Source organism: Tetrao urogallus (genome assembly GCF_951394365.1).
Source record: "Tetrao urogallus genome assembly, chromosome: 10".
Taxonomy (NCBI): Eukaryota; Metazoa; Chordata; class Aves; order Galliformes; family Phasianidae; genus Tetrao; species Tetrao urogallus.
In genome coordinates, this window is record NC_136823.1 from 1,875,282 (window position 1) to 1,901,234 (window position 25,953).

A 25,953-nucleotide genomic window follows, 5' to 3' on the forward strand; every position below is an offset into this window, starting at 1 on the left:
ATCTGAATATTCAAATGACCCTGGGTTATTAGGCAGAGCTTTCTAAAGTAACACCTAAGTTTTGAGAGTTCATTTGAGACACACACACACACACACAAAAGACATTTGAAATGATGCAGGTGTTACAGCCCTACCAATGACTCATAATGAACCCATTCCCTTTCACCAGAGGGGAACGCTCTCCTTGGCCTGTCTCCTCCTGCCCATGTTCCTGTAGAACCCCTCCTTGTTATCTTTCACATCCCTCCCTGAGTTCAGCTCCTTCTGCGCCTTGGCTTTCCTCATCCTATCTCTGCACACACGCACAACAGCCCTGTTTTTGTAGCATTCAATTTTTACTAAATAATAATAATAAGTAAATAAATAAATAAATAAATAAATAAATAAATAACGTTTACAAAAAAAAAAGTTTACAATAAATAAATAAATCAATAACGTTACAAAAACGACTTTATTGCTCTGACTAAACGATTTAATGAAATTCTTGGGATGAATTAGAATAGTTTTCATTGCAGAAGTTGTCCCCCATTTCTACATACAAATACCTGAGACAAACAAGGAAACCTTTGGTACCAAACTTGAATGCCTCCAATTTTCTGTTGTGTGGAAGTAAATTTTACCCGTGCCAACTTCCAGCTTCATCAATCACAGCTGACAAGATTCCAGCTCCCTCCAGTGATCTGCCTCAGCCCCATGAATCCAACAGAAACACTCGGGCTGAAATTGCATCCAATGCTGCCTTGCACCTAAGCTTCACCAAGGCAGCTCAACATCTGTTGTCCACTGCTACATTTTCGCTTTGGCACCACAACAAGTGAGCGCGACACCCATCTGGTTGCATAGCCCCACAGCTCCTGTTACAGGATCCAAAGTGGATCACTGCTCTTATATAGATATTATTTTCCTCTACCTAAGTCATTATTCTAGAACACAAATTCAGAATCATGTGAACTTCCACTTCCTTGTCTCAACGCTCTGAGCTTTCTCCCTCCCTCCTCTTTCTCTGCCCGCCTTCTGCCTTTTTCAGTAGCTTATTACCTCCCACAGAAACCGCTGTCCTGGACTCAAAGCACACTGCCAGCAGCCATCCCAAGTCACAGCACTAGCCCAGCCCTCACTGCTATGTCAGATGACTGTAAGTGTTGCTGAACTGATCTGAAATATGTTTTGGTCTGTCAGCTGCCCTCCTGTGTTCTGTCCCAAAATACAGCTGACGCCCTGAGCTTTGAGAAGCAGGCATTAAAGCACTGACAGGCATTGGAATAACGGAACAAGACATTGAATGTTGATGCTTTTATTTAAATTGCTCCTGACACTCAGCTACTAATTAAAAATTGGAGGAACGTGCTAGGGGATTGGGGATGTCTGTGCACACAGGCAGAACTGCAGTTTCCCTCTCAAGATCTGACTCTGGTCGATCTTGGCACTGTCACGCATGGCAAGATTGAGTATTTTTAACACTTCTTCAGCAGTGAAAAGTACTATTTTTCCAGAAAATACTCTGTGCACCCACGACTTTGGAAGGTGCTGCTGTTTAAAACAGACTGGAAACAACGTAGTCCGTATGAACACCATCTATTAGCCCAGCTCCATTGTTATGAACAAACCAGCAGGGAATATCGAGGCCATGCTCAGGATCTCTTCTGTAATCCTTCTGCCAGCCCCTGCAAGGCAAAATACAGCCACACAAGTATCAAAGCAGAAAATACAAATTGGCAAAATAAACTTTTCTTTGTCTTTTCTAAGGATTTGATTTTTGTTTCTTTTTTTTTACCTTGTTACTATCAGTTCCTTGTTTTTAAATATCATTGTGGCATCTGGTTTCTTGGGATCAGACCCAGGATGCATTTCAAGTATGGCAAAGTCAATGGGGTGGAAAAACTGCCCTAAAAACAGAAGCCAAAATTAACATGTCAAGTACGCTGCACATACTGAAGCAGAAACAAAATGAACAGAGCCCCCACAATGTCTGCATTGCCATGCTGCTTACCAAGGACCCTCAGGGCTCTGAATGCACAAGCAAACACCAAGTTTTGTGCAAAGTTGCATGTATGACTACGATGTTATTTACTGTGCAGAAACTGGAATTCTCTGCAGACCATCTGGATGTGGTTCCACCTTCTGAGTGTAAGGTAAAATCGGCCTTTTCTAGATAGCCGGCCCTTAAGGTTACCTCACTTGGTGTCCTGTCTACTCGCTGTATTTATGACATACCACTATCCAAGCCTTCAGCTTTCTTTGAATCAAATAATGCGTTTGTTGATCTCTGAAATCACTTGATGAGACTGTGCTTAGAACCAGCCTGACATCTAAGGGATCCTGTTCAGGACAGGATTACCTTCTGGGCTCTTTCTTCACATTACGGAACAGAAAAGTGTGCTGACATTGCACCCTTATTCTCTTCTCTGTTTCGTTACAGCATTTGCCAAGAGTGACAGACACAACACCCTCATCCACACTTAGCTTGGCTCACTCTCCTCACACCTCCAAGTGCACACCAGGACTCAGAGGTGAGTTCACAGCAGCTCATTATTTACCACAATGACCCGAAATGCAGGTCTGCTGCCCTTACCTGATTTTGTAGGACAAAATAAGGATGCAAGGAAAATGGCTGTGTGTGAATGGAAGTGTGAAAGCACAGCGTACTTTTCAGCAGGGAATGCACCACAAATCCCACTACACTGCAGAAAACAGGGATTCAGAGAAGTCACAAGTTTCATCCCTCGTTTACCAACTTTACCTTCTTCTAGAGCAATGTTATCTAACGTGAAAGAAATCCTAGGCAATACAAGGCATTCTCTGGTTTTCATACATGACAGTCAACCAAGAAGCACCTTAGCAGCTAGTTTTCTGCAGATGGGGCCTCGCAGCAGCTGAGTAGGCAGGGACAGTCACCTCCCTCTCCCTGCTCCAGAGAGCAGTGCCCAGCTATGTCTACCTGCTCCTGAGGGGCACTTGCAGCACTGTCAGCCATTGGCTCCTCCTAGAGAAGCTGTTGGAGTTTGGAGTGGAGGAGCAGGTGGTGGGATGCTCTGAGAAGTGCTGAACGGTCACAGTCAGCAGGTGATGATGCCAGGAGACCACGCCGCCCATTGCCATGGGTTCTTGGAACACAACACACGCAGTAACGGTTCAGGCCTGCTGGCCGTGTGCAGTTGGGCTGGTGAGCCTTGAAGGATGCCTGTGCTTCAGCTCCCCACCAAGAGAAAAGCACCAAAGTCCTGCTGCAACTGGGAGCCTCCTGCCAAACGCCAGAGGCTGGATGAGACGATGAGGCTGAGGCGGAAGAGGAAACTGAGCCAACGGCATGGCAAACGTGTCTGGCAGCCCCCAGCCAAACGTCCAAAGATGGATGAAAACATAAGGCTGGTGAGGAAGAGGAAATTAAGCCTAAAAGATAACATCCTAGTTTGGCAACCTCCAGCAAAACATCAGAGGCTGGAGGAAACTATGAGGATGAGGAGGAAGAGGAAAGGAATGGAGGAAGATGACATCAAGATGCAACCTCCTGCAAAAAGGGCAAAGCTGAGCTGAAGAACGAGGCTCAAGAGGAAAAGAAAATGAGACCCAGGACTGAACATCTGGAAGGGGAATCTTTGCACAGGGCCCATGTTGCTGCACATATACAGGTTATAGCATATATAGGGAGATATAATATATTTGAGAGACATAGAGAGAGACATAATAAATATTTGGACTTAATATAAGTTAATAATATATGTCAATAAACTTGAATATGTTATATTGGAACTGAAGTTGTGTGATCTTCTGTTGATGGGAGAATTTGTCTCTTGTGAACAGGCCCATGAAGCCAATTTGCAAAAGCAACTGAGGCGTTTGGTGTCTACTATTGAGCCTAACACAGACAGGTATGGCAGTGCAGTGTGGCTGCCAGTCGTTGCCATGTGGGGCACGTGAGGCTTGTGGCAGCTGCAAGAACAGTAACCCAGGCCATTGTCCTTGTCACCACCCCAGCTATTTCTGAAGCCTATTAATGGCGTTTTTAGCTCTTGCAAACCAAATGGTGGGAATACAAATCTGAATATTCAAAGTGACACTGGGTCATTAGGCAGAGCTTTCTAAAGTAACACCTAAGTTTTGAGAGTTCATTTGAGACACACACACACACACACAAAAGACATTTGAAATGATGCAGGTGTTACAGCCCTACCAATGACTCATAATGAACCCATTCCCTTTCACCAGAGGGGAACGCTCTCCTTGGCCTGTCTCCTCCTGCCCATGTTCCTGTAGAACCCCTCTTTGTTATCTTTCACATCCCTCCCTGAGTTCAGCTCCTTCTGCGCCTTGGCTTTCCTCATCCTATCTCTGCACACACGCACAACAGCCCTGCGTTTGTCGCATTTACGAAACCAGCTAGTTTTCTTACCAGGCATACACTAATTGTGGTTTGGCACATTTTAACTGATCAGCAAACACTACTTTCTCAGAGTGCTTATATTTAGTAGAAAATGGACATGCTGAAGGAAGAAAACAATCCATCCAAGAGACTGGGGAATTGATGCAATAATTATTAAAAAGGTCTGTGGATGGACTTAGCAAGGTAGAGTCTTGAAGATGTCCTTGAGAACAACAGATGTTACTGCTCTCAGCAGCAGCAGAATTTAAGAAACGATCTTGCACAAAGCCTGAGCCCAGAATATTTTTCCAGAAATATTAATATGGTTAATCAACATAGCCTCAATTTTATCCCCTTTCTTCAGAAAGGCCAAGTACAAGGTGGTGTCTGCAAGTCATGTAGCCTCAAGGAAAGAAAGCATGTTCACAATGCTGACAGAATTCATACCTAATAATCCGTGCGTCTGTTCAGACAGTTTATGACTTTCCAATGTATACAGTCCTAAGAAATCCTTGTGCAGAGGATGTTTCTTCCATACTTGGTGCAAAACTATCACAAACGATGCGCCGCTGCCCATTGAGAGCACCAGGCTTTTTTTCTTGTTAATTATCAAAGTTAAACTGAGGAGAAAAAAAATGACAGGGCATTGAGCTTCCCAGAGTTAGCAGCTGTCACAGGAAAGCTGACAAACAAAACATGTCCAACAAACAAGCATGGCTTTATAAATTAATTACTTGATGTGTGTTAAAGTTAAGGTATTTTGTTTGGTCTACGTAAATCTGTATGTTCATGGAGAGTTCAAGACTCAGACTACATCACATCTGCAAAAGCCTTTTACAGAAAGATGTTTCCATCAAAACTCTTCCTGTAACAGCACAATTAATCACAGGTAGGTGAGTGAGATTTAGTGTAGCACCTCGTGCTCGGTAGTAAAGATGGTGTTAACAAAGCCACCACTTTCTTGCCTGGATGCTACCCGAGATCTTTTCCCTTTGTTCTACAGAAAAGACAACTCCTGAAATGCCTTGGTTAGCACCAGGATAAAGAAGATTTGCTTCTCATTATGATAACTGTATCATCAAATTAGTTGCCATTAAAAAAAAAAAAGTATCTTGTATCAATCACAGCATTGCTGTAGTGCTCTGTTTCAGCGTCGTGCTTTGAGAAACTCAGTGTAAATGAAAAGGAGGAGGAGGTATTGCTGTTCTGTTTCTAAGCTTTCTCCTGCAGGAAAGCAATTCTGTAACAGATAAATCTCATGAGATACATCCCTGCTGACAGCACAAAACGTACCTGTCTGTATGGGAACTGCTGAGCCACGGCCTGAACCTCTGACTGATCACCTGAGGTGAGCACTGAGTCAGCCAGAGGAGCATAGTGAAGGCAATTCAGCTGGGCTGCCTGGCTGCTCCCCTCCTAGACCTATTTAAGAGCTGGCTGCCAGCAGGGAAGGAGCTCTTCTGGACATGGGCTCTGCTGGAGTTTTGTGAGTGAGCCCAGGAGAGGGGTAAGCCTTCCATTTATTCTCTTTTTGTAATCATAATCTGCTTTGTCAAACTCTCTTGTTTATTTCATAATTATAACATCTTAGTATTGATTGATTATACACTATCCTATAAATATCACAATCTCCATGTCTCAAAATGGAAATTTGTTGCTAAGCATTATTATTCCTGCTCTCGATATCATGACTAAAATTATTCCTCCAGTGTTTGCTGAAGTCACCACTGTGTTAAGCACAATATAGAATGTGATTTTACCTTGGTCATACTAATGGAAAGTCAGGGCAAATTGCACTTACCTTTCCAAGCAGTAGAAGTTATCAATACAATAATTTGTCAGTTACATAATGAAGTAGAGGGCAGAATTCAGCACTATTTGGATCAGGGTGAGTTTCTTTGCATAATCAGGCAACATATCTTAAAAGCACATTTTTTGATCAACCCTCCCACAAAAGTGTAAAAAAAAAAAAAAAAAGCCAGCAATCTGCTGTATTCTTTCTGCAGACATTACCTTTCTTGTTGAAACGTGACCGAGTCAAGCCAGGTGAAAGTTGTCTTTCCAGTCTCATTCTGAATAGTGATCTTCTCAGGAGTCACTGTCACTTTTAAATTCAGGTGCTTGTTTGCAATGCCAAGTTTTCCAAAATATGTATTTTGGATCTTTGCATCGTTATTTACTTTCTTGTCACCAATGAGTTCTCCATTTACTGTGATGCCTAACATTAAAAGGAAACATCAAATACTGTTTTACAGATAATCAGCTGAGGTCAAGAAGTGTTGAGGTAGTTTTATCTGCAGCTCAACCAAACAAATCCAAATTGAAAAATAGTTCAGAATCACTTAAGCATGTTTGTGCAAAAGTACAGTAAGGGAATACAGCTGTTCTGTAGGTGTCTGCAATGACAACCATTATTTCATTGATAAAAATTCAGTATTTCCTGGACCACAGAAGTTCTGTGACAGGCAGAAGCAGCCCATCCGGGGGTTGGACTCGATGATCTCTGGAGGTCCCTTCCAACCCCTACAATTCTGTGATCTCTTTTCCACATGCTCTGTGAAATGGCAAACTGAGGATTATTTTATAGCCTATCTCTACTTACCGAGGCAAATAACATCTCTCAACTCCCACAGAGTTTTCAAACAATTAAAAGATCATTCAACTCCAGGAAGTGAAAACAGTCATGGTAACAGTATCCTATCACAGTGATAGGAGCTCCTGTTAACTTTGCAGAAAAGATGGTTTGTGCAGTACAAAAAGAGAGAAGTAGCCTTTACAAAAAAGACTTTTCAATGTAAGTATTTTGATTTACTGCATTTTAAAGTGACAAACTCACCTGTAACTGGATCGTTTATCAATCTTAACACAGCACCTGGGTTCTCATTGATATTGAAACAAATGGCATCTTGTTTTTGTGGCACTGATATGATGAAGTGTGGATCTCCATCAACTGTAAAGGCAAGTCACAGCTATTTGTATAGCGATGCACAAGGTCAAAGTTCCACATGAACACTTAAAACTGTGGCAGTGGATCTGCTGATGGAGGGGTCCAGCAGGACTGGCTCCTGCATAAGCTGTATGCCCAGCTTAGTCCAGCCCAGCTGTCAGATGGAGCGGCGACGTCCCAGAGAAGCTGCTACCGTATCTCCAAAGTGAACTACAACCTTCTTCCCCCTAACTTTCCAGGTGTGTGCCATTTATCCTGTGACCCTGCAGAATTTGGTACCCGGGCTACAGGATCAGAATGGGCACCTGTGAGTGCTTATCTTTGAGGATGGAATTATTAATGAGGACAGGAAGGGTAGAGAATAGACAGCCACCATCACAAAGCCTAGCAAGTGGGAAGAGGACTAAGAAAATGACCATATGCAATCACAGTGACTCATGTGTTTAAAAACATTCAAGGCTATTTAAAGTAGACAGAAGTACATGTCCTCTGGGAGGAAGAAGAAAGGTTGTTTTTGTGGAAATAAATTATCTAAAAACTCTGAGAATTGTGCTATTTGAACATCCACTTATGTTTTCCTTCTAAATAGAAAGAATTAAAACTACTTACCACTAGTATACCATGTAGGGCTTGATGCATACACATAGTGTACTGGTGAAGCTGCAGAGAGCAGAAAAATAACTGTTAGAGAAACATCAAAATGGAATATTTATGCACTGTATGCAAAGTCCATGCTGAATGTCAGGAAGTTAACATGCTAGGTAAATTGCGAGTGTCACCCTAGTTCTTAAACTAAATGGAATGACTGTGTGTGTCTTTTGAATCAAGCAAAGCTTTAGGATTTATTCTGTAATCTAAATTGCTTTCAGTGTTTATGCAAATTCCTAGTAATGTAGCCAGAGGAAGACAGATGTCACAGATGTAAGGATTACACTGCCTACCAGCAGGTCTAGGTGCAACAGCACCACACATCTAAAACTCCTGAGGTTTTGTCATTTATTTTCAGTGCAATGAATGTGAGGCTTTCCAGAAAATTGTAAAGGGAGGGAGTGAAACATTGAGAGAGATTGAAACTAGTCTGAGCAAAACGTTAAATTCAACTCCCCCATTTCCAGCAATCTGAAGGATCAATGGATATCTCAGTCTCTTCAACAAAACTATCTTCATATAAGTAACTGAATAATTTAGCCAGAGATGCTGACATCACACTCTCTTGCTTTATGTAATTCCTAAAGAGATGCACACTCAAGTCCATCCTCTATCTGAGAAAAAAAATGTTGTTGCGATGAAATGGCAGTTACTCCCTAACAGCTATTTCACTGGAAAAAAATCAGAGCTGGTCTTGTTCAGTCTTTATGGTTTTAGCATAGTGAGGGAAAACAGGTAGTATTTGTCAAAATACAGCTGTAAACTCAGACAAGGCAGTTTCCATCCCTCCAGTGATTTCAGATGGCTGAATCATTTCCTTTGACAGATGCTGCTTCATGTAGAAATGCTCACTCATGACTTACCCTGTGCAACTACTGGGGCAGCCTGAGCTGTGAATGAAACAAAAATTATTTTAGAGGCTAGAAAGAATAGAAGAAAATCCCTCCCACCACCAAAGCCAACTCCAAGATCTTGTAGTTATGTACACATTTCTTAACACTCCTGAAAAAGGAAAACCATCACAACAGCTTATTTGGGTTTTGTACTGCAACAAAGCAAACTGTCATTTGCTTCAACACAGTGTCATGGACAGAAATCCCAGTGCACTTTACAGCAAAACTGCTACTTCTCTAAAGATCCTGTAAGGGGCTGGGGACATCTGCTCCTCTTCTAATTCCTTTGTGTTTTGTTCCTAACTCTAATACTGTGATGTCAGTAAGATTTATCCACCCATTCCCACATATTTTCTGTCTTGTTTATTTGAAACTACAGAGCAGTGTTTGTAGATGGGTATTTGTGCTGAAGAAGCAGCATTCACAGCAACACTGAAGGCATCTCTGTGAGGAGACCTGTCTATGCATGTGCGAGCCAACAGCGCTAGCCCTGGAAAGCAGCTTAGTTGTACTGGGCCAGAAGTTCATGATGGTGGCACACTGCAATTCTGAGGATCCACACTGAAAGCAGTATCCCCAAAATTTTCAATCCCAACCGTTTTTAATCTAATTGTAATAGTCTTAATCTATGGTGCAGTATTTTCATACAATTCTCAGGGAATAAATCCAAATCTAAGGAAATCTAACTCTAATAGTTAAAAAATGACAGGTGAATTTAATAACAAATGTACGTACCTTCAGCTGTTATCGTGAGTAGAGAAGTAAAAGGAAGAAAAAGAGAAAATTACAGTTTCAGTTGTACAATTGAACGCATTCAAAAAAACCTATTGTTGAATTGTCAGATTAACTGTGAATCTTCAGTATTTTATAACAGTTACGAATCTAGAGTCCTGTATGTGTAAAAATTATGTTCTTTTTCTACAAGCTGGTAGTGCTCTGAGTAGTTCTATTATCACTTCTACACAGAGAGAGGATTTTCTTGGAAAGAGATTCAGAAAAGGACCTGTGAGTCACTCGGGTCACTCCGAATGCCTGCCTCATCTGCTAGATGCTCTTATGTTTTATATCTCATAGTGTCCATCTGTAAACTGCAAAATCATTATGCTGCATAATGTCTCGAATGCTAAATTAATTATGAAGCATTTTTATGTCAGTATTCCATCATGATATTTCTGAATAAATAACACAAGCAATTTTATCAGCAGAATGCCTGTCGAATTATTTCATATTGTAGGGCACCTAGCAATTAAGTGGTTGCAAGGTTTATTCCACTTGAAAGAAACTCTTACTAATCACCAGGAAGCATTTCTGTTATGTTAAATCACCTTAAAGTCAGTCCTGGTTGTCATGTCCTGGTTATCATATCATATCAATTCAGAAGGTAAGAATGTTCTTCATGCAAAAGCCAGAAAACGGATTAGAACTAGGAACTGGGACAAAACTAGGGGCACTAGGCTAAAGTTTCAGGGGGAAAAAAAACAACAGATGTAGAGAGATGAGACTGGAGAGCCCCACAGGAGGCTTGTCAGATCTGTGGAATTAGGGAGAGATGAGAATGGCTCAAACAACACATATCTGATGACAGAGTGGCTTTGGGGTGCACTGAGAAGATAGAATTTGTCTCCCTTTGCTCTTAATAAAGAGGAATGAAGTAATTCCACTTCACATAGGCTAAGCAAAGAGGCTGAACTGCATGAAAGTACAATGATTTACTAAGCAAGGAGTTAATAATTAGCCAAAGTACTAAAGAAGATGAGAATAAATGGTGCACTTTCAATACTACTTATTTTTCCTTCTGCAACATATATGAATACCATGTTTTACAGGTATTAACACCTCTGATATATTCTGCACAAGGAAGATCTGGCAATATTCCCTTTTCACACAGAAAGATGCTACTGCATTTACTTCTAAGTATATAAGCAATTAAGGGGAAAGTGATGTGAACAGAATTGAATTTAGCTGAATTATGAGATAAGAAATGCTACTTTCTTGTGATGCAATATTTTATATATTAATTTTAAATACACTGCTTTTAAATTTATAGTATTTTCCCCGTATGAACTGGTAGTGAAGGATGGTTTGATAGAAATGAGCTTTAGAAGGAAAACTAACTTTGCACAAACCATACATCTGCAGGGCACAGAAAACAGTTTTTTCCAATATGTGTTTGAAACTGTGCTCACCCAAGTCTTTCTTCAGATGAACATGAAAGCAACTTCGATAAAACTGTGAAAATGTCTGTACCTTCAGTAGGTTTATCAGCAATCGCTGCTTGATTTTCGTCGTCTTCTGGCTTTGTTACCACCATGGACGTCAGTGGTGTCACAAATTTGTATTTTAGTGATAGATCCAGGGCTTCAGCTGTAAGATTCTCCTTTTCTTCTCCTGTAGCTGAAATGCTGAACACAGGGAGAGGCTCCTAGCATCAGTGATTGCCAAATTACTGTTGAACTCTGAGTTAAGTACTATTTTTAAAAGTGAAGTAATCTCTCTGCAGCTAAAAAGACAAAACTGTGTTTTCCATTAATGATAATGTAAAACTGTTTAATTTGCTAACTGTAAAACAAATGCTGAGGTTGTGGAGATTTTCCTTACTGTTCTTTATGCTTTCCTATTGGCATCTGGGTGTGATGATGAGCAAAAACAAGGAAATAGATCTCAATCCCAGCTTTACATCCTAGAGGCTGGTCCAGTCACACAGCGTGGTGCTTTCACTGGACGTGTGATTCTTGGTATAATTACCGTTTTTCCAGGAGTTGTTCAATGGTGAGATAAGCCCAAAGCCTTTCAATGAAATCTCCAAATATATATTCCTGCTCTTGGAAAGCTTTAGCTGTTTGCTCCTTATCTTGGTGTGAAGTAAATGATAGGGCATCATTAGCCTGTTAGGAATAAGGAAAATAAGCCAGGGACTCCCACTATTTTCCAAAATCAAAACCTTAACACCTGAAAAATCTTAATAAGTTGAAAAACATTGTGGTCCAACAAAGAACTTGCCCAGGAATTTTTTAGCTTCTGAAAAGCCCAGTAGTGTATGCTATGAGACATAATGCAATTTCCAAATTCAAATGACATTTGATTAATTAGAATTTGACTACTCAGGATTTAAAGAATCGTGATTATGATTCTTATATAGCAACTTGTTCAATATGAAGACTACTGCCTACCAGCACTGAACATCTGGCTTCTGAAAGAACTGGATAGGATATTTAGAGAGTAAAGAAAACAAAATAAGTTAGCAAAGCTTATTCAGTCACGTTGCACAAAGCTGTTCTGGATTAACCCAAGTGTAACTAACAGACTTAGGCAAGAAACTTGCCTAAGGAACTTGTAAAAGCAATGCCTTTGGTGCTCTTGCTTTCTCACATACGCAGCAATACATGTTCTCACTGAGGTGAAGACATACGTGTGACTATTTTAAGTTGTGCCACCTTTGAACACAGATACTTTGTGGAACAAGAAAACAGTCAAAGAAATCCATACTTACACCTTCACCTTTCACATCTACTGTCAAACTGTTTTGGTTGATGTCTCTAAGGCGCCCAGCCACCACAATCTCAGACCCATCATAGAAATGCTTAAAGCTGTTTTTAGTTACGTCTGCAATTTCATTTTCTGGGTAGTTCAATTCCATGTCCATTAGCATAGGATTGGACACCTCATCATAAAAACCCTGTAGGATAAAAAGAAAAATATTTAACCACCCTTTTGTCTTTAATTCATGCGTAGATCTATAACCAGTGCTATTTCAGCAGTGAACATTTAGAATGTATTTTAGAAGAAATATGTAAATATTCAGTTGCATCTCTGAATACAAAACCTAAAAATCTACAAGTAAGGCAAATGAGGAAGGACACACCAACTTTTTGGTCTCACTAAGACAGAGGGAAAATACCCAAGAATACATGCTGTGGATGATGAGTTCCATCATCATTCATCACAAGGAACACCAAGATCCTTTCATTTCATAAAGGAAGACCAACTCCCTGAAGAGACTGAAATGATAACACGAGCCAAGAAGATGAGGCATTTGATTTTACCAACCTTGTAATTAAATCCAGCATACAACATTTTGGCCTGTCTTTCCAATGAATGCTATTTCCATGTCAAAAGCCAAAAATTCAATTCCATATTACACTGATGTCTTTTCATGTCATATAGAATTCAGAACGTTTCAGAAGTATGGTAAAATAAGTTAGCTTGCAGAAAGTCCCTAAATGCAGAATATCTAGAGCCTTTAACCTCTGTCGGCCTTCTCCTCTTCTGACATAATCTGTGAGATATGGAAGGTATAGTGACTGCAGCACTTTTGCTTATATAATGTGGCACACACCAAGGTGTCCTTCAGAATCATGTCTGTCTTGTGTCACCTGTGCCAAGTTTTGAACACTCTTCCATAGCGTGGGGAGTCTCTCTTTAGTGTTTTTTTTTTTTTTTCCATTATTTCAGAAAGGAAGAAGAAAATTAAATGCAACCAATATTCTGACTACAGCATACTTGACTGTCTCAGTACCAGAGTACACTTTCTGCTTTTTGATTACTTCAGAATTAAAAAAAAGTTAGCATACTTGCCAGAATTAACACATCTCTCATCTAATTTAAGTTGTGATTACTGTACCTGGAGTTGTAAAGCTGAATCAGAGTCAGGATAAATCCGACGGGCCAATCCTTTGTTTTCCAGTGCCATCTTCTCCAAGAAGTTGTAATCAACACCATAACCAAAACCAAGATTGTATAAAGTATACTTTCCTTCAATGGCTTTTTTCACATGTGTCTGAATGTCCTGAGTATTTGATATCCCTACATTAAACAAGAAAAAAAGGTTGAGTTTCTTCATAAATAGATAAAATGAAACGCGGTTAGCGGTGTTTGGATTTCTTAAGAGCCATTATCAAAAACTTGTTTGGTCATATGATGATGGTGTAGTAGCATTTCAATCATGAAAAAGGAAAAAGCAGAAGTCAAAGATGACGGCCTATCTTAATTTAAAATGACTTTTGTTAGTTAATTCACTCTGTTATTTCACCCAACACAAACTTACCTACATTCGGTTGGCCATCGGTTAACATGATAATTATTGAAGCACTTCTCTTGGGCACAAGGTTTCCTTCATGAGCAGCCTTCAGCATATCAATTCCTTTCATCATTCCACCATATAAATTTGTCACTGTAAGGTAGACATAGAAATCTGGTTTCGACACAGTCAAAATAACGGACCATGTTTCATGGGAATCTGAGAAAACCTGATTATAGTATGACAATGAAAAGTTGGAGTTTGCTAGCAAGGGGATGTTTAGATACAAAAATAACTGAGCTTTGCAAACATAAGGATGAAAAGATGTCATCTGTTGCAACAATTTCAAGTTTAGTAGTGTCCCATTGACAATTTTTAAAGTGGTAGCATTGCATTCGCAGACTGAATTGGAGAATTAAGACACTCAACAGCCTACAAGTCAAGTACTCACAGCCTTCAGTATCAATGCCCCGAACAAACTTTCTTGCTTCATCCAAATTTTCAGGAGTGGCTTTGATTAATGTTTCCTTCCAGGTGTGTACATCGCTACCAAACAGTATGAAATTGAAGTGGTCATCTTCTCTAATATCATCTAAGATTTTTAGAAGTGCTTCTCTTGTCTGTAAGAGGAAGAAATTTAAATTAATTGTTCAACTATAAAGAAATGGGTGCTTGCAGCTTTTACATAACTAATCTCTCCAGTGCTTTTTTCTTTTGTTTCTTTCATACAGAGAATTGTGCAAATAATTTTCAGCTTGTTCCACCCTTCCTATTCCTGTGTCTATTTCAAAGTAATTCTAATGAAGTTATCCAGTTGCAATTACATCTGGAAAATTGTTTTAGCTGAGAGGAAAATCAAATCTTACATCACAGATTGTTGGCATGGCAAAATTAAAATGCTGGAAAATAAGGTAGCTACAGGTTTGTGGAAAAGGTCATAAACAAGTGTGGATATTTTAATGCAGCACCAAAATTTGAAAGTTTTGATCATTAGATTAGATTGAGTAGTCCCAACTACAAAAAGAGCTGTTCCCAAGAGGAGAGAGAAAGAACAACATTGATAATGGACAGAGTACTATATATATATATATATTTAATTTTGAAACTGGCCAACACACCTGAGTGACCTCTCTGAAAATGCTGATAGTCTGAAAGTTTTGAAATAATAACGTCTAAGTAAGCAAAACATAGCCTAAATGTATAGAATTTTATTCTACAGCAAGACTTCAAGCTAGTTTTTACAGTATTGAGAATTTGTGAAGCCACAGCATAAAAGCATCTGGTATAACTCAGAATAATAGAATCATAGAATTGTTTGAGTTGGAAGGGATAGTTAAAGATCATCCAGTACATCTCTCATCCAGTACATCTCTCCTGCAATGAACAGGGACATCTGCAGCTAGATCAGTGCTGAGAGCTTCCTCCAGCCTGACCTCGAATGTCTCCAAGGATGCAGCATCCAGCACATCTCTGGGTAACCTGTGCCAGTGCCTCAGCATCCTTATCATAAAAAGCTCCTCTTTACACCCAATCTAAATCTCCCCACTTTTAGTTTGAAACAATTTCCCCTTGTCCTGTCACAGCAGACCCTGCTGAAGAGTCTTTCATCTTCTTTCTTACAGCTCCTTTAAAAATTGAAAGGTTGCTCTCAGATCTCCCCAGAGCCTTCTGTTCTCCAGGCTGAGCAGCCCAGCCCCAGCTCTCAGCCCATCCTCACAGGAGAGGTGCTCCATCCCTTTGATTGTTTTGATGGCCCTCCTCTAGATCCAAAATGTCCACATCTCTTCTGTACTCAGGACTCCATTTCTGGACGCAGTACTCACCAGCACAGAGTAGAGATCACCTTCCTAACATGCTGATCATGCTGCTTTGGATGCAGTGCAGGATATGGTTGGTTTTCTGGGCTGTGAGGGCACACTACTGGCTGCCAGTCCCACTACTGACCTCCAAGGCACACCACTCATCACTAATCTCCATTTGAACACCTAGCTATTGACCACCACTCTCTACGAATGACCAGTTATTATTTATTGAACAATCCACCCATCAGATCCATATCTCTCCAATTTAGAGAGAAGGATGTTAGGTGGGACCATGTCAAAGGCACCCTACGTCACCATGTCCTTTACATCATGACAGAGGATCTTCCACCAAGACTCTAAAGTAGCGTGATAACTTACCTGTTGTATTTCTCTTCCACTCATTGAGCCACTGATATCTATTATAAAAACAACGTTCTTGGGCAACTTTGGAAGATTCGTTGGTGCGAAGAAGTGCACAAAGTATCCATTGACAATCTGAAAAAAAAGGACATCAGATGTTAGCAAACCAATAGCTTTCTGTATTACAAAGATAAAATTGATGAAAAAGAAAGTACTTTGATTTAGACTCTAGTCCCTGAGTAGACTAACAAATTCTTACCAATCTCACCTCCATCCATGAGCCCAGGAGTGTTGTTTAAGTTCAAACCTGAGCCCGCTTGGCTTACACCTGTCTCTAGCAGTGTCACAACTATGCCTGCTCCCATCTGTTCATGGACTGATTTGGAACCCACTCTGTATTCTGACTTCGCACCACAGCTTGCCTCATCCTGACAAATTTGCCTGATGATCTGGACTCTTGGCTGAATCTGAATACCATCTCTAGGTCTGCCTTAAGTAATCTGGGGACTGGAGTCTTGGTGAGGTTGAGCTGTCATAGTCAGCTTCCTGCCCTTTAGGGAACAATTGACCTTGACTACTCTAACATTTATCTGTGAAAGATAAGCACATTCAACAATGAAAATCTGCCAGACATTTATCTGCAAAATTACCTGCAGATTATCTGGAGTTGTTCTCTTCACATCGTATTTAACAATAAAATCTCCATCCAAGAGTGACTGTGAGCAATTTTCACAGGTTCGCTGTTGATCAAGAGATGGCTTGAAAGAGATATGTCCCTGAAAAGGAGAAACTTCTTTAGATCTGAATCTTAATAGCTGAAAACTTTCTACAGAACACAAATAGGTCTGCAAGTTTGTAGAGCTGGTATATTTAGATTCACAGACATAAGGATGACCTGTTTTATATGGTTAGGTATATTAGTATATTAGTATATCTGTATAAATAACTAATAGCTCAGGTTTGCTGCCTAGCTCTCTCTTCAGATGTTTTCTTCCTCATCTTCCTTGGCTCCATCTTCCTTCCAGCCCTTCACTCCAAATGATACGTTTGATAAGAATGTTGAGCAGTCTGTGTGTTAGGACTTCTATCACTTTCATACATGAGAAAACTACTTGTTACTGACTCTATTCTTCCACAGGAAATAGTCCAATTGGTGTCCAAGCTTCCACGTGTTGTTGTGGGACAAAGGTGCAGTTCCATGCTAATAGCTGCAAGTGTCTTTCCAACTGCATGGTGACAGCCTTCAGCTTCCTAGCTTGGAATTCAGAGTTAATTTGCGCAGAGAAAGCTTTATTTACTCTATTTTTAGCCTCTCACTTTCACGGCTAGTGACTGCAGCACTTTTACATAGTAAATAAAATATGGAAGGCGTTACTGTACCTTTCCATGTGAGAAAGTTTTCTTTATGACATTTTGCAGATCATTGGTGATGAATGTTCCTTCTGCTTCCAGCTCACTGATACCTTGTGGCTCAAAGATATTTACTTCAATCTGAAATATGAATTGAAAATTGTTTTTATTGGCTATCCCACAGTATATCAACTTAGACATTTACAGGAGGATCTGAAGGAAATGAAGGATATGAAGGAGGGATTTTCTTAAAAGGAAAACAAGTTTACTTCTGTAATTAATAACAGCAGTCCAACGTATCTTCTACATAGAACTTAAAAGACAAATTAGAAACAAACAAAGCTCTATAGAAATGGTTAGTAAAATGGTTAGTTGGTGGAATTTTGTCAAATGTCAAATAAATACCTAAGTCCTTCAAAAATATAATCCAGTCATCAGCTGTGAGCCATGGCCAAGTTTGATATATATTTCAGTTTGCCTTTCATCTTAATATGTTTGAAATAATGCTCTTAAACATACAGGTACTGAGTTTTGTAGTGGTTTTTACACAACATTTGATGGGTAAGGCTGAGTTTTAACAAAGCAGACAGAAGTGATCAAAGACAAGTTTTAGCACAGAAAAGTCAGTGTTCTAGAATGCAATATATGCATCACTGTAATTTAGCACAACATATTTTTATAGTGATGTGAGAAAGACATATTTTTGTAGTGATACTATGAAGGCATTATAAAAGTTATTTTGCTCCAAAATATCTTAACGGCTTTTCAGTTTTCTGTATGGCATTTCTTTTGGAGGCTTACTAGCTGAGCTAGCTCAGAAGCCCATCAATCAAAATCTGCAGTAAAGCATATTGGTGGGGACTCCCCACGTGGTTCATTAGAAATATTATGGGGGCCTTCAGTTCAGCTGTAGGCCAGTGGGAATGATCACGGTACTCCTCTTTCTACATATGTACAGAATCTCACCATCTCTTAAGCTGCAGAATTAAATTTGACATCTACCTCAAAATCTTTGACAAGCTGCTTCGGTTTTACTTTGATGAACATCTCATATTTTCCAAATTGCCTCTTCAGTAGTTCTTCATATGTGAGTTCAAAAGTGACTTTACTGCCTGCTGCGATGTTGACTGAAACAGTGAATTTTTCTGTTTTCCTTCCCGAAGCCCTATGTTTAAGGAGGTAAGAAAAAAATTATCCTCTTTCACAATATTGCTTGCTTGCATTTGGTTGGTGCAGTACAATTTTTAAAAAGAAGTAACACAAAGATGGGAATTTTCATCAGTTGCTAAAGTCATAATCAAACAGTATAGAGTTAATCCAAGTTTTCCTAGGAGCTTTGTCCCAGAACTGGATATGCACATCACGTGAAAGACGCAGAAACCTTCTTTTCTTAACTGCAGATACTACCTGCCAGAAATTGTATTTCCTTCTTTATAATTTATGCTAAAATAACTCTAAATTAATGATACTTGTCCTCTTGATCCTATAAGAAAACAAGCTTCAGAAATATGCCAGAGCAAGATATGAATCTCACAATTTCCTACAGGGTAATGGCATGGAAGGCACACCAGACATCATTCTTACTTGACAAGACCAGCAGTCTGTCCCTTTGAAACTGCTTTCTCATACTGCTGTTTGGCAGCTTCTTTTTCTTTTATATTTCCAGGATAAGTGATGCCATCAATTGTCCTGTGGGTGAAAAAGTGCCTTATTTAGCTGATTGGCTTGCACTGATACATGAAAAGTTATTATAGGCATATAATATATTATATAATTGCATAATCTATAATCTCTATTTATTAATTGGTTTGCTCAAAAGCATTTTCAGGATCCTGCAATTGCCAAGATTTGAGCACAAGTAATGAAGCACAAATGAACAAGTCCTTCCAGAGGCTTTACCTGGAATGAAGAGCTCTGTGCTTAGCACTGAAGAGAATCTGAAATATTTTTGTTCTTGAAAATGAATTAGATCTAAAAACTAGGCTGACAGCAACACACCTTGCACCTGCACTTTAGCAGCTTGATCGTCTCGTCTTATCTTGTCTCATCCCATCCCATCTATCTCATCTCACCTCACAGCAGGATGACTCTCTGGATGAGACGCATCTGCCCAAATGCAGGTGTCTACAGCTGAAAATTTCATCCATAGACTACTCACACCAATAAGCAAGCATTTTTCACAGGAGATGAATCTCATCCTAAAATAAAAGTTCTAGCATAACTTAGAGTGATTGTACCCTAAAAGCATCTGTTTCTTTTCACTGAAAAGAACACAGGGCTAGTGTGATTAGCTGAGATGAACACTACTAAGCTGAAACCTAATAAAAGTGTGAAAATTGCATATTACTGCATCTAAAGACACAAATTTAAGGAATAATTTCCTCTATTTCCTATCTCTCAATTGAACACTTTCAACGTGAAGAAAGAAATTAAGTTGTAATGCCAATTACAGTAATGGAATGCCAACTAAGTGATGGAACTTCTGGGGTTTGATAACAGCAGAGTAAAATAAGTGATATTTCTGAAAAGTTGAGTGTATCCATGGAGAGGATCTCCAATTCCCCAAGGTCCATGATAACAAAGAGACATAAAACTGAAAATCAGTCACTTTTTCTATAGATGTTTGCCTACCTCCAAGTATCTTGCATCTGAAGTTAACAGTATCAGAAAATTACTCAATCTATCAAACAGCAAATTAAAACTGAACTTTTTGGCTTGGCTACTGTAAGAAAATTATAAAATTTACACACATGCTGAAGTTGGTAATGAAGGCTGTCTTGGGGAGCTCGACATCGAAGAAGACTTCTTTGTGTGCATTTCCACGATTGGCGGCTCGACTGGTGATGACGTTGTGGGCAAATCGGGAAGTCACTTTGCTATCAATTTTCATTCTGTATATTTCTATCCCATTGACAACCTGTACATTGAAGACGAAAGAACAGAGCCAGCTGTTATACATGTCTGTCATGATTTTATGGAAAGAAATTACTGCAGGAGATTCTATCATTCCAAAGTGAAACAGGAAGACCTAATCATAAGACGTGGGACACAGCAGTGTTTCCTTGGGTGTCTACAGAACTGACAGAGTTATTTCTATGAGTCATATCTACAGCCCCTTTAACAAAATACTGCCACCTTGGCAAAGATGATGCCACTGTAAGAATTGCTTTTTCTCTCCACTGAGACTGAGACTGAGACTTCCGTAGTCAGCACTGCACTGCTAGTATCAACCGAGTGGCTGACTCCCAGAGCAGGGATGGAAGGAGTCATTTTGTATAAAAATAATCTAACCAGTTCCAGATGGGTTTCAAATCCCTTTTTATTATCCTCAATTTCCTCACCACTGAGTCTCATTCCTGTTTAAGAAATGAAATGAGTTGGGCATGACTTGTTTTGAATGCTCAGGAATAAGGTTACTTGAGATTGCAGGAAAACATAGGTAACAGTGCATGTGCCTCTTTAGGCAGCTCTGCAATAACAAGATCTGACTGCAACATAATCAGCAGTGAAAAGAAGCTTGTGAGTTTTGTGCAAGGCCTGATCTCTGGTGGGTTACTAAGAACTTCTCCCCCCGAGATCAAAACATATTCAGCATTGCTGAAGTGGCATCCAGGTGCCAAGTGGAATCAGCCTCAGAGATGCAGTCTCTTGACTTCCTTAGAAATAACTACAACATAAAATAAAAACAGTGTTAGAGACACTGCTATTTATTAAAATACAACATGAGGTTGCAAATCATTTGTTCACACTCTTTCCCTGTGCAGGACTCCCTGTCTGAGCTTTGAAAAGTACAGACTTGTTAGTCTTAGTGCCTAAACCAAGCAGCTCTGGGCTCCTTCTCATGTTCCACACAGCCAGGAATGCCCATTTGCTCAGACTGGACTCAGAGAAATCTTCTGTGAAGAATATTCTTGTCACTTGCAATCTTTAGCCATGGCCTGATCAGAACCAACCCTTCATATAAGAGAAGACTACTCACCAAGTCATTATCAGAATTTCGCTTCTGTAAAGAGAAGAAAAAAAAAAAGGAAAAAAAAGTCATGAGTAAAGTAGGAAAGCCTCATTTAGGCATCTTCTTGGGAATGTTTTTTCAGGTCTTTTGGTATGTATTTTGTCTTTTCCAATTCATTTTCCTTTGGGAGATAAATAGGCTTTATATCAAAGCATACAAAATGGTTTGCAAACTCAGTCACAAACACTCTCCAGTCATCAGGCAGACTGATCTGGATGCTTTTAACCCGTTCCACCCCACCAGCCTCTCACTCTAACAGTAGCACATCAGATGGCAATTCAGCAGGCTCACAGAGAGGGAGCATACTCTGAAAGGCTGCATGGAGGGGAAAAAGAAAGTTGCTCTTTCTCAGAATGACTGCAAATATCAGCAGCTCTACAGAAATACCACGTGCTCTCATGACCTGAAAGAGATAACAGGATTGAAACATACTTGGGAACTCATGTTACGATAGTGTCTTGTGTAACTGCGTTCCCGTAATCTTGGTTGCAAATCCTTATCTCATCTGGCTCCAAGGGCCTCATGGGTCACATTTTGTACAAGTTTTCTTTTCGTGTTTGCATACTCCACTGAACAGAGCAGTAAGGACGCAGAGAGATCAGATCAGAGATGTATGTTGGGCACATTCATGGGTTTTGTTACTTTTCACATTTAGGACTTCTACAGGCTGAAAACAGAGACACACAAGACTGGGGTTCTTTTCTTTCTTTTTTTTTTTTTCTTTTTTTTTCCCCAGGACTTTATATATAAAGTCAGTGGTAATGCAGGGATTCGGAGAAAGCTTCTCTAGTTCTATAAGAGTGATATGCAGGTGATTTCTGCATGCACGTCTCCCCTGCTTCACAAACTGATGTGGGCTTTTTTAATGCCTGTGTTGTGTACCCACCACTTCAAATCACTCCCTTACAAAATCTATCTTTTCTGTATCCATACTCTCATTACAGTCAATCATTTCATCTTCTTAAAACAAACAAACAAACAAAAACCAACCACAAACCAAAGTATAGACCTTAGAAACAAAAAAATTAAAGTATCTGAAAAGTCTGCTTGTTCTGCACCCTTTTCTTAAAAATGTGTTAAATTTTAGCTACAAATCCTGCAATTCTGACTACTACTATCTAAACTAACACTTCACACGCATTTCATTTTTCCTGAATTGCTGATGTGAACGTTCTTTAGCAAAATTACGGGTTCCACAGTAGTTTTGAATGAGCTCTGCTCTGATTCTGTCAATATTTTTAGTGCTACGCTGTCATTCTCGCTGAAACAGCAAGTAGAGGAAAATCTTCCAGTGAAAGGTATCGTGGCTTGGGAGAATCTTGGGCAGAGATACTCAGACCCAATCATCCTGGGCTGCCTGCTTGAACAGAGCCTGATCTGACACGGGGCCAGATTTGCTGGTTCTGCTATTTTGTGATATTTCTCATTCTTAATGATTCACTTAGATGGAAAGCTAGAGACCTCGCTTATGCTGATGTCATTTTGAGCTCTGCGGGCAGAAAACGGTAACATCCCATTAAAAAAAGTGTTATGCAATTCTGAAAGAAATGAGATTTCCCTGACTTGTGTAATTACAGTCAGAAGTCACATTTACAATGTTTCCAAGTGTTTCCACAGTTTTGCCAGTAGCACCAACTATTGGAAAGTTTTTCTTTTAGTTAATAACAGTGATATTCATTCTTCTTTTGTAGAATGCTCCGCTGTGGCAACAGCAAAAAATACAGATGCAAAATATCCACTAAAACCCAAAAGTAGAGGAAAAAAGAAATTTGAACTCCCAAGAATAAAGGGTGGGGAAAGAGGGCTTCCATTGCAGTACTTACTGAAAGAAACTGTGATTTTATAGCTTGGGAAACTAAAATACAGCATGACTCAGCAAAGACTGTACAGTTAATTTGAAGGGACCTATGGCTGCACAACATATTTATGTAAACCTCTATGTATGCATAGGAAAAATAAGGCATAAAAAATTATTTTCAAATCAACAACAACATTAAAGATTCCATCATTGCAAGTGATGCTAATTGGAAATCACAGAGAAGAGAGAATGGCTCAACTAAGTTATGCTAAACTGAAACTTGCTTATGACCTACACAGGAGTCTTGCTGCTGCCAGAAGGAGAGGGTCGGAGAAGGAAAGCTGCATCACTGCTACCCGTGCATTGAACGCTTTGAATAGTTTTATTTAAAAAATAAAAATTAAAAAAAAAATCCGCCCTTAATAGTTATGTGTATACATAAAGAAGTACAAATGTACTCAGGCATCTTAGATTTGGGGTTGGTTTTGTTGTTTTTTTTTGTTTGTTTGCTTGTTCCTCAGTTTTCAGCAGACTTGGCTCTGCCAGTTGAGTTTATCTGACCATGGCTCTGACAACTTGAAGGTCGTCACCCATGTACCAGATAGACTTGCAGACATCTTTCACCACCCATCAGCGGTGAACTACCTGCTCAAAAGAGCTAGTACAGAGATTTGGACTGACTCCATCACAACACACAACAATCGTTTCCATTTCAATAAAGTGACATTTGAAAAAAATATATAGCATAAACTGGCAGAATCAAACATCTTTTCTGAAGTGCTGTGCATTTACAGATGAAACATAGCACTGAGCCTTGGTCATCTATTTAGGGAGGCTTTAGCACTGTAAGGCATAGAGAGAATTACGGTTGGTATAGAAATTGAGAGAGAAAAAAATACACTATATCTGGGATAAGTATGAGCTAAATAAGAATCTTTGGCATTTCTAATTTGCAGCTGTAAATCTCAAGGTGATTTCAAAAAGTTAGATATGTTATTATCCTGATTTTCAAAGAAAGAGTCTTGGCAAAGATGATAACTTCATCAGAAGAGACAGACTGTCAATTGCTTTGCCCTGCTTACCCACTAACTGACAATCCCCCCTGAAGAGATCTGCCCTCTGTAATTTTCATAGGATTTAACCGCTGAGAGAGAGGAAAACCATTTACTGAGTAGTGGTCTGCAACTTAAATGAAGATAATTACTCAGAATATCAGGACGCACTGCCTTATTCAGGGATCTGCCAAAAGCAGAATGCGGGACACAGATATACTCCATGTTATGCTAACACAAATCTCTTGAGAAAAATCCTACTAAGTCATTTGGGCCATGGAAATGTTTATCAGGATGCCACGTTACATTCCTGTTACATTTCTTCTTTTTGGAGGCATCTTTCACTGTCACTGCCATTCAGGTGCTATAGTGAGTTATATGGCAGCAATGAATCTTTTACACATCTGAATGTAAAAGCTCTAGAACGCTTTACTATTATACAGCAATGACAGGGAAAACAGAGGAAAGTGATGTTTTGAAAAAGAGAGATAGGAAGAGAGATAGGAGAGCTTCTTCATAGCTGATTCAAAACTGAGGCTGATTAAAGTTCCAGACCCAAATCTGAGCTGGTGTTCCTCGATAACAGAGAACAGAAATCTCCTGGTGGCAGCACTGTACGAGCTCCCTGGAAAATGATGATAAATGGCAGGAAGTTAATCTACGAAGAATGGGAGCAGCACACACGGTTGACTACTTACCTTAACGTTTCTGACATGTGTTACCAAAAAGTCTGATGATGCAAAGGCAGGAATCAATAATAAAACGCAAAGCAATAGGTGACTTTCCATTTTGGAAAAAAAGTAAGATTCTCATCTGAACGACACAAATAAATATACAATGCTTTGTTTACAGAGTGTTAATAAATAACCTCATGTGAAAAGTGGGATTAAGTGTACAGAAAAAATTAAACACTGAATTTTGATTTGTATGATCTACAGAATATTGCTACAAAACATTTATGTCGAGCTGGAAGAATATTTCAGCCATGGATCTTCTATGTAATATCACCCGCAAACAGAACTCCAAGAGCCATTTCTGTATTCCTTCTGATATCTTCTGAAAAGCTGTCATGCCTCAGCTTCACCACAGCTGTTCCAAAGCTCGCAGTCTTGTAAACTCATTTATACTCATTTATACTCCTATAAACTGCCTTTTATAACCCTGCATGCCACTTGGCTCTCGACTGAGGCGCCAGTATCTGACGCATATCTTGGCTATCCCAGAAACTTCATGTTTTCCTGGTCATTTTGGAGGCTGGAATTCAGCTCCTAGCTCACAGATCTTACATCTTGCACAATTCATATCCGTTCAGCCTGCAGGTGCCAGGCCCGTTTACTTTATTTGTTATCTCCACAGCGCTGATTCCTCATCTTTTAACTGGTTCCATCTCCTCCATCGCACGAAAACCCCAAGTTCGGTGTCTGTGAGGTAAACCCTCAGTAATAAAACACTGGAGATACACAGTGAGCTATGCCAAATGTCATTTTTCATTTATTTCGCATTGCCAAATGCAGAACATAAAATTAACATCAAAAGACATTAAAATGAGACACGTGAACGGATCAGCAGCGGGAAGCAGAGAAGCCCCGTGCCGTTCTGTGCCGAGCTGTTCTGTGCTGCGGCACGGGACGGGCTGGGCACTGTTTTCTTCCCAACGTGCTCTGTGAGAGTTTTATTTCCCTTCCTTCTCCCCTGCTCTGAGACATTTTCAGTT

At 39.7% G+C, this 25,953-nt stretch overlaps 1 protein-coding gene across 1 annotated transcript; it reads right to left on the reverse strand.

The window, feature by feature from the left end:
• Window positions 1-1,534: 1,534 nt before the first annotated feature.
• LOC306950231 (inter-alpha-trypsin inhibitor heavy chain H3-like) lies at window positions 1,535-25,027 on the reverse strand (the record flags this gene model as incomplete). Its single annotated transcript, XM_079540412.1, has 21 exons — window positions 1,535-1,664; window positions 1,775-1,886; window positions 4,808-4,980; window positions 6,374-6,578; window positions 7,197-7,310; window positions 7,917-7,967; window positions 8,819-8,845; window positions 11,096-11,250; window positions 11,594-11,733; window positions 12,339-12,524; window positions 13,470-13,651; window positions 13,893-14,018; window positions 14,317-14,485; window positions 16,046-16,162; window positions 16,678-16,803; window positions 17,408-17,518; window positions 18,380-18,542; window positions 18,962-19,066; window positions 20,128-20,294; window positions 21,357-21,380; window positions 24,938-25,027. 21 exons carry the CDS (start codon window positions 25,025-25,027, stop codon window positions 1,535-1,537), a joined length of 2,673 nt encoding a protein of 890 aa, XP_079396538.1.
• Between the last annotated feature and the right edge of the window lie 926 nt (window positions 25,028-25,953).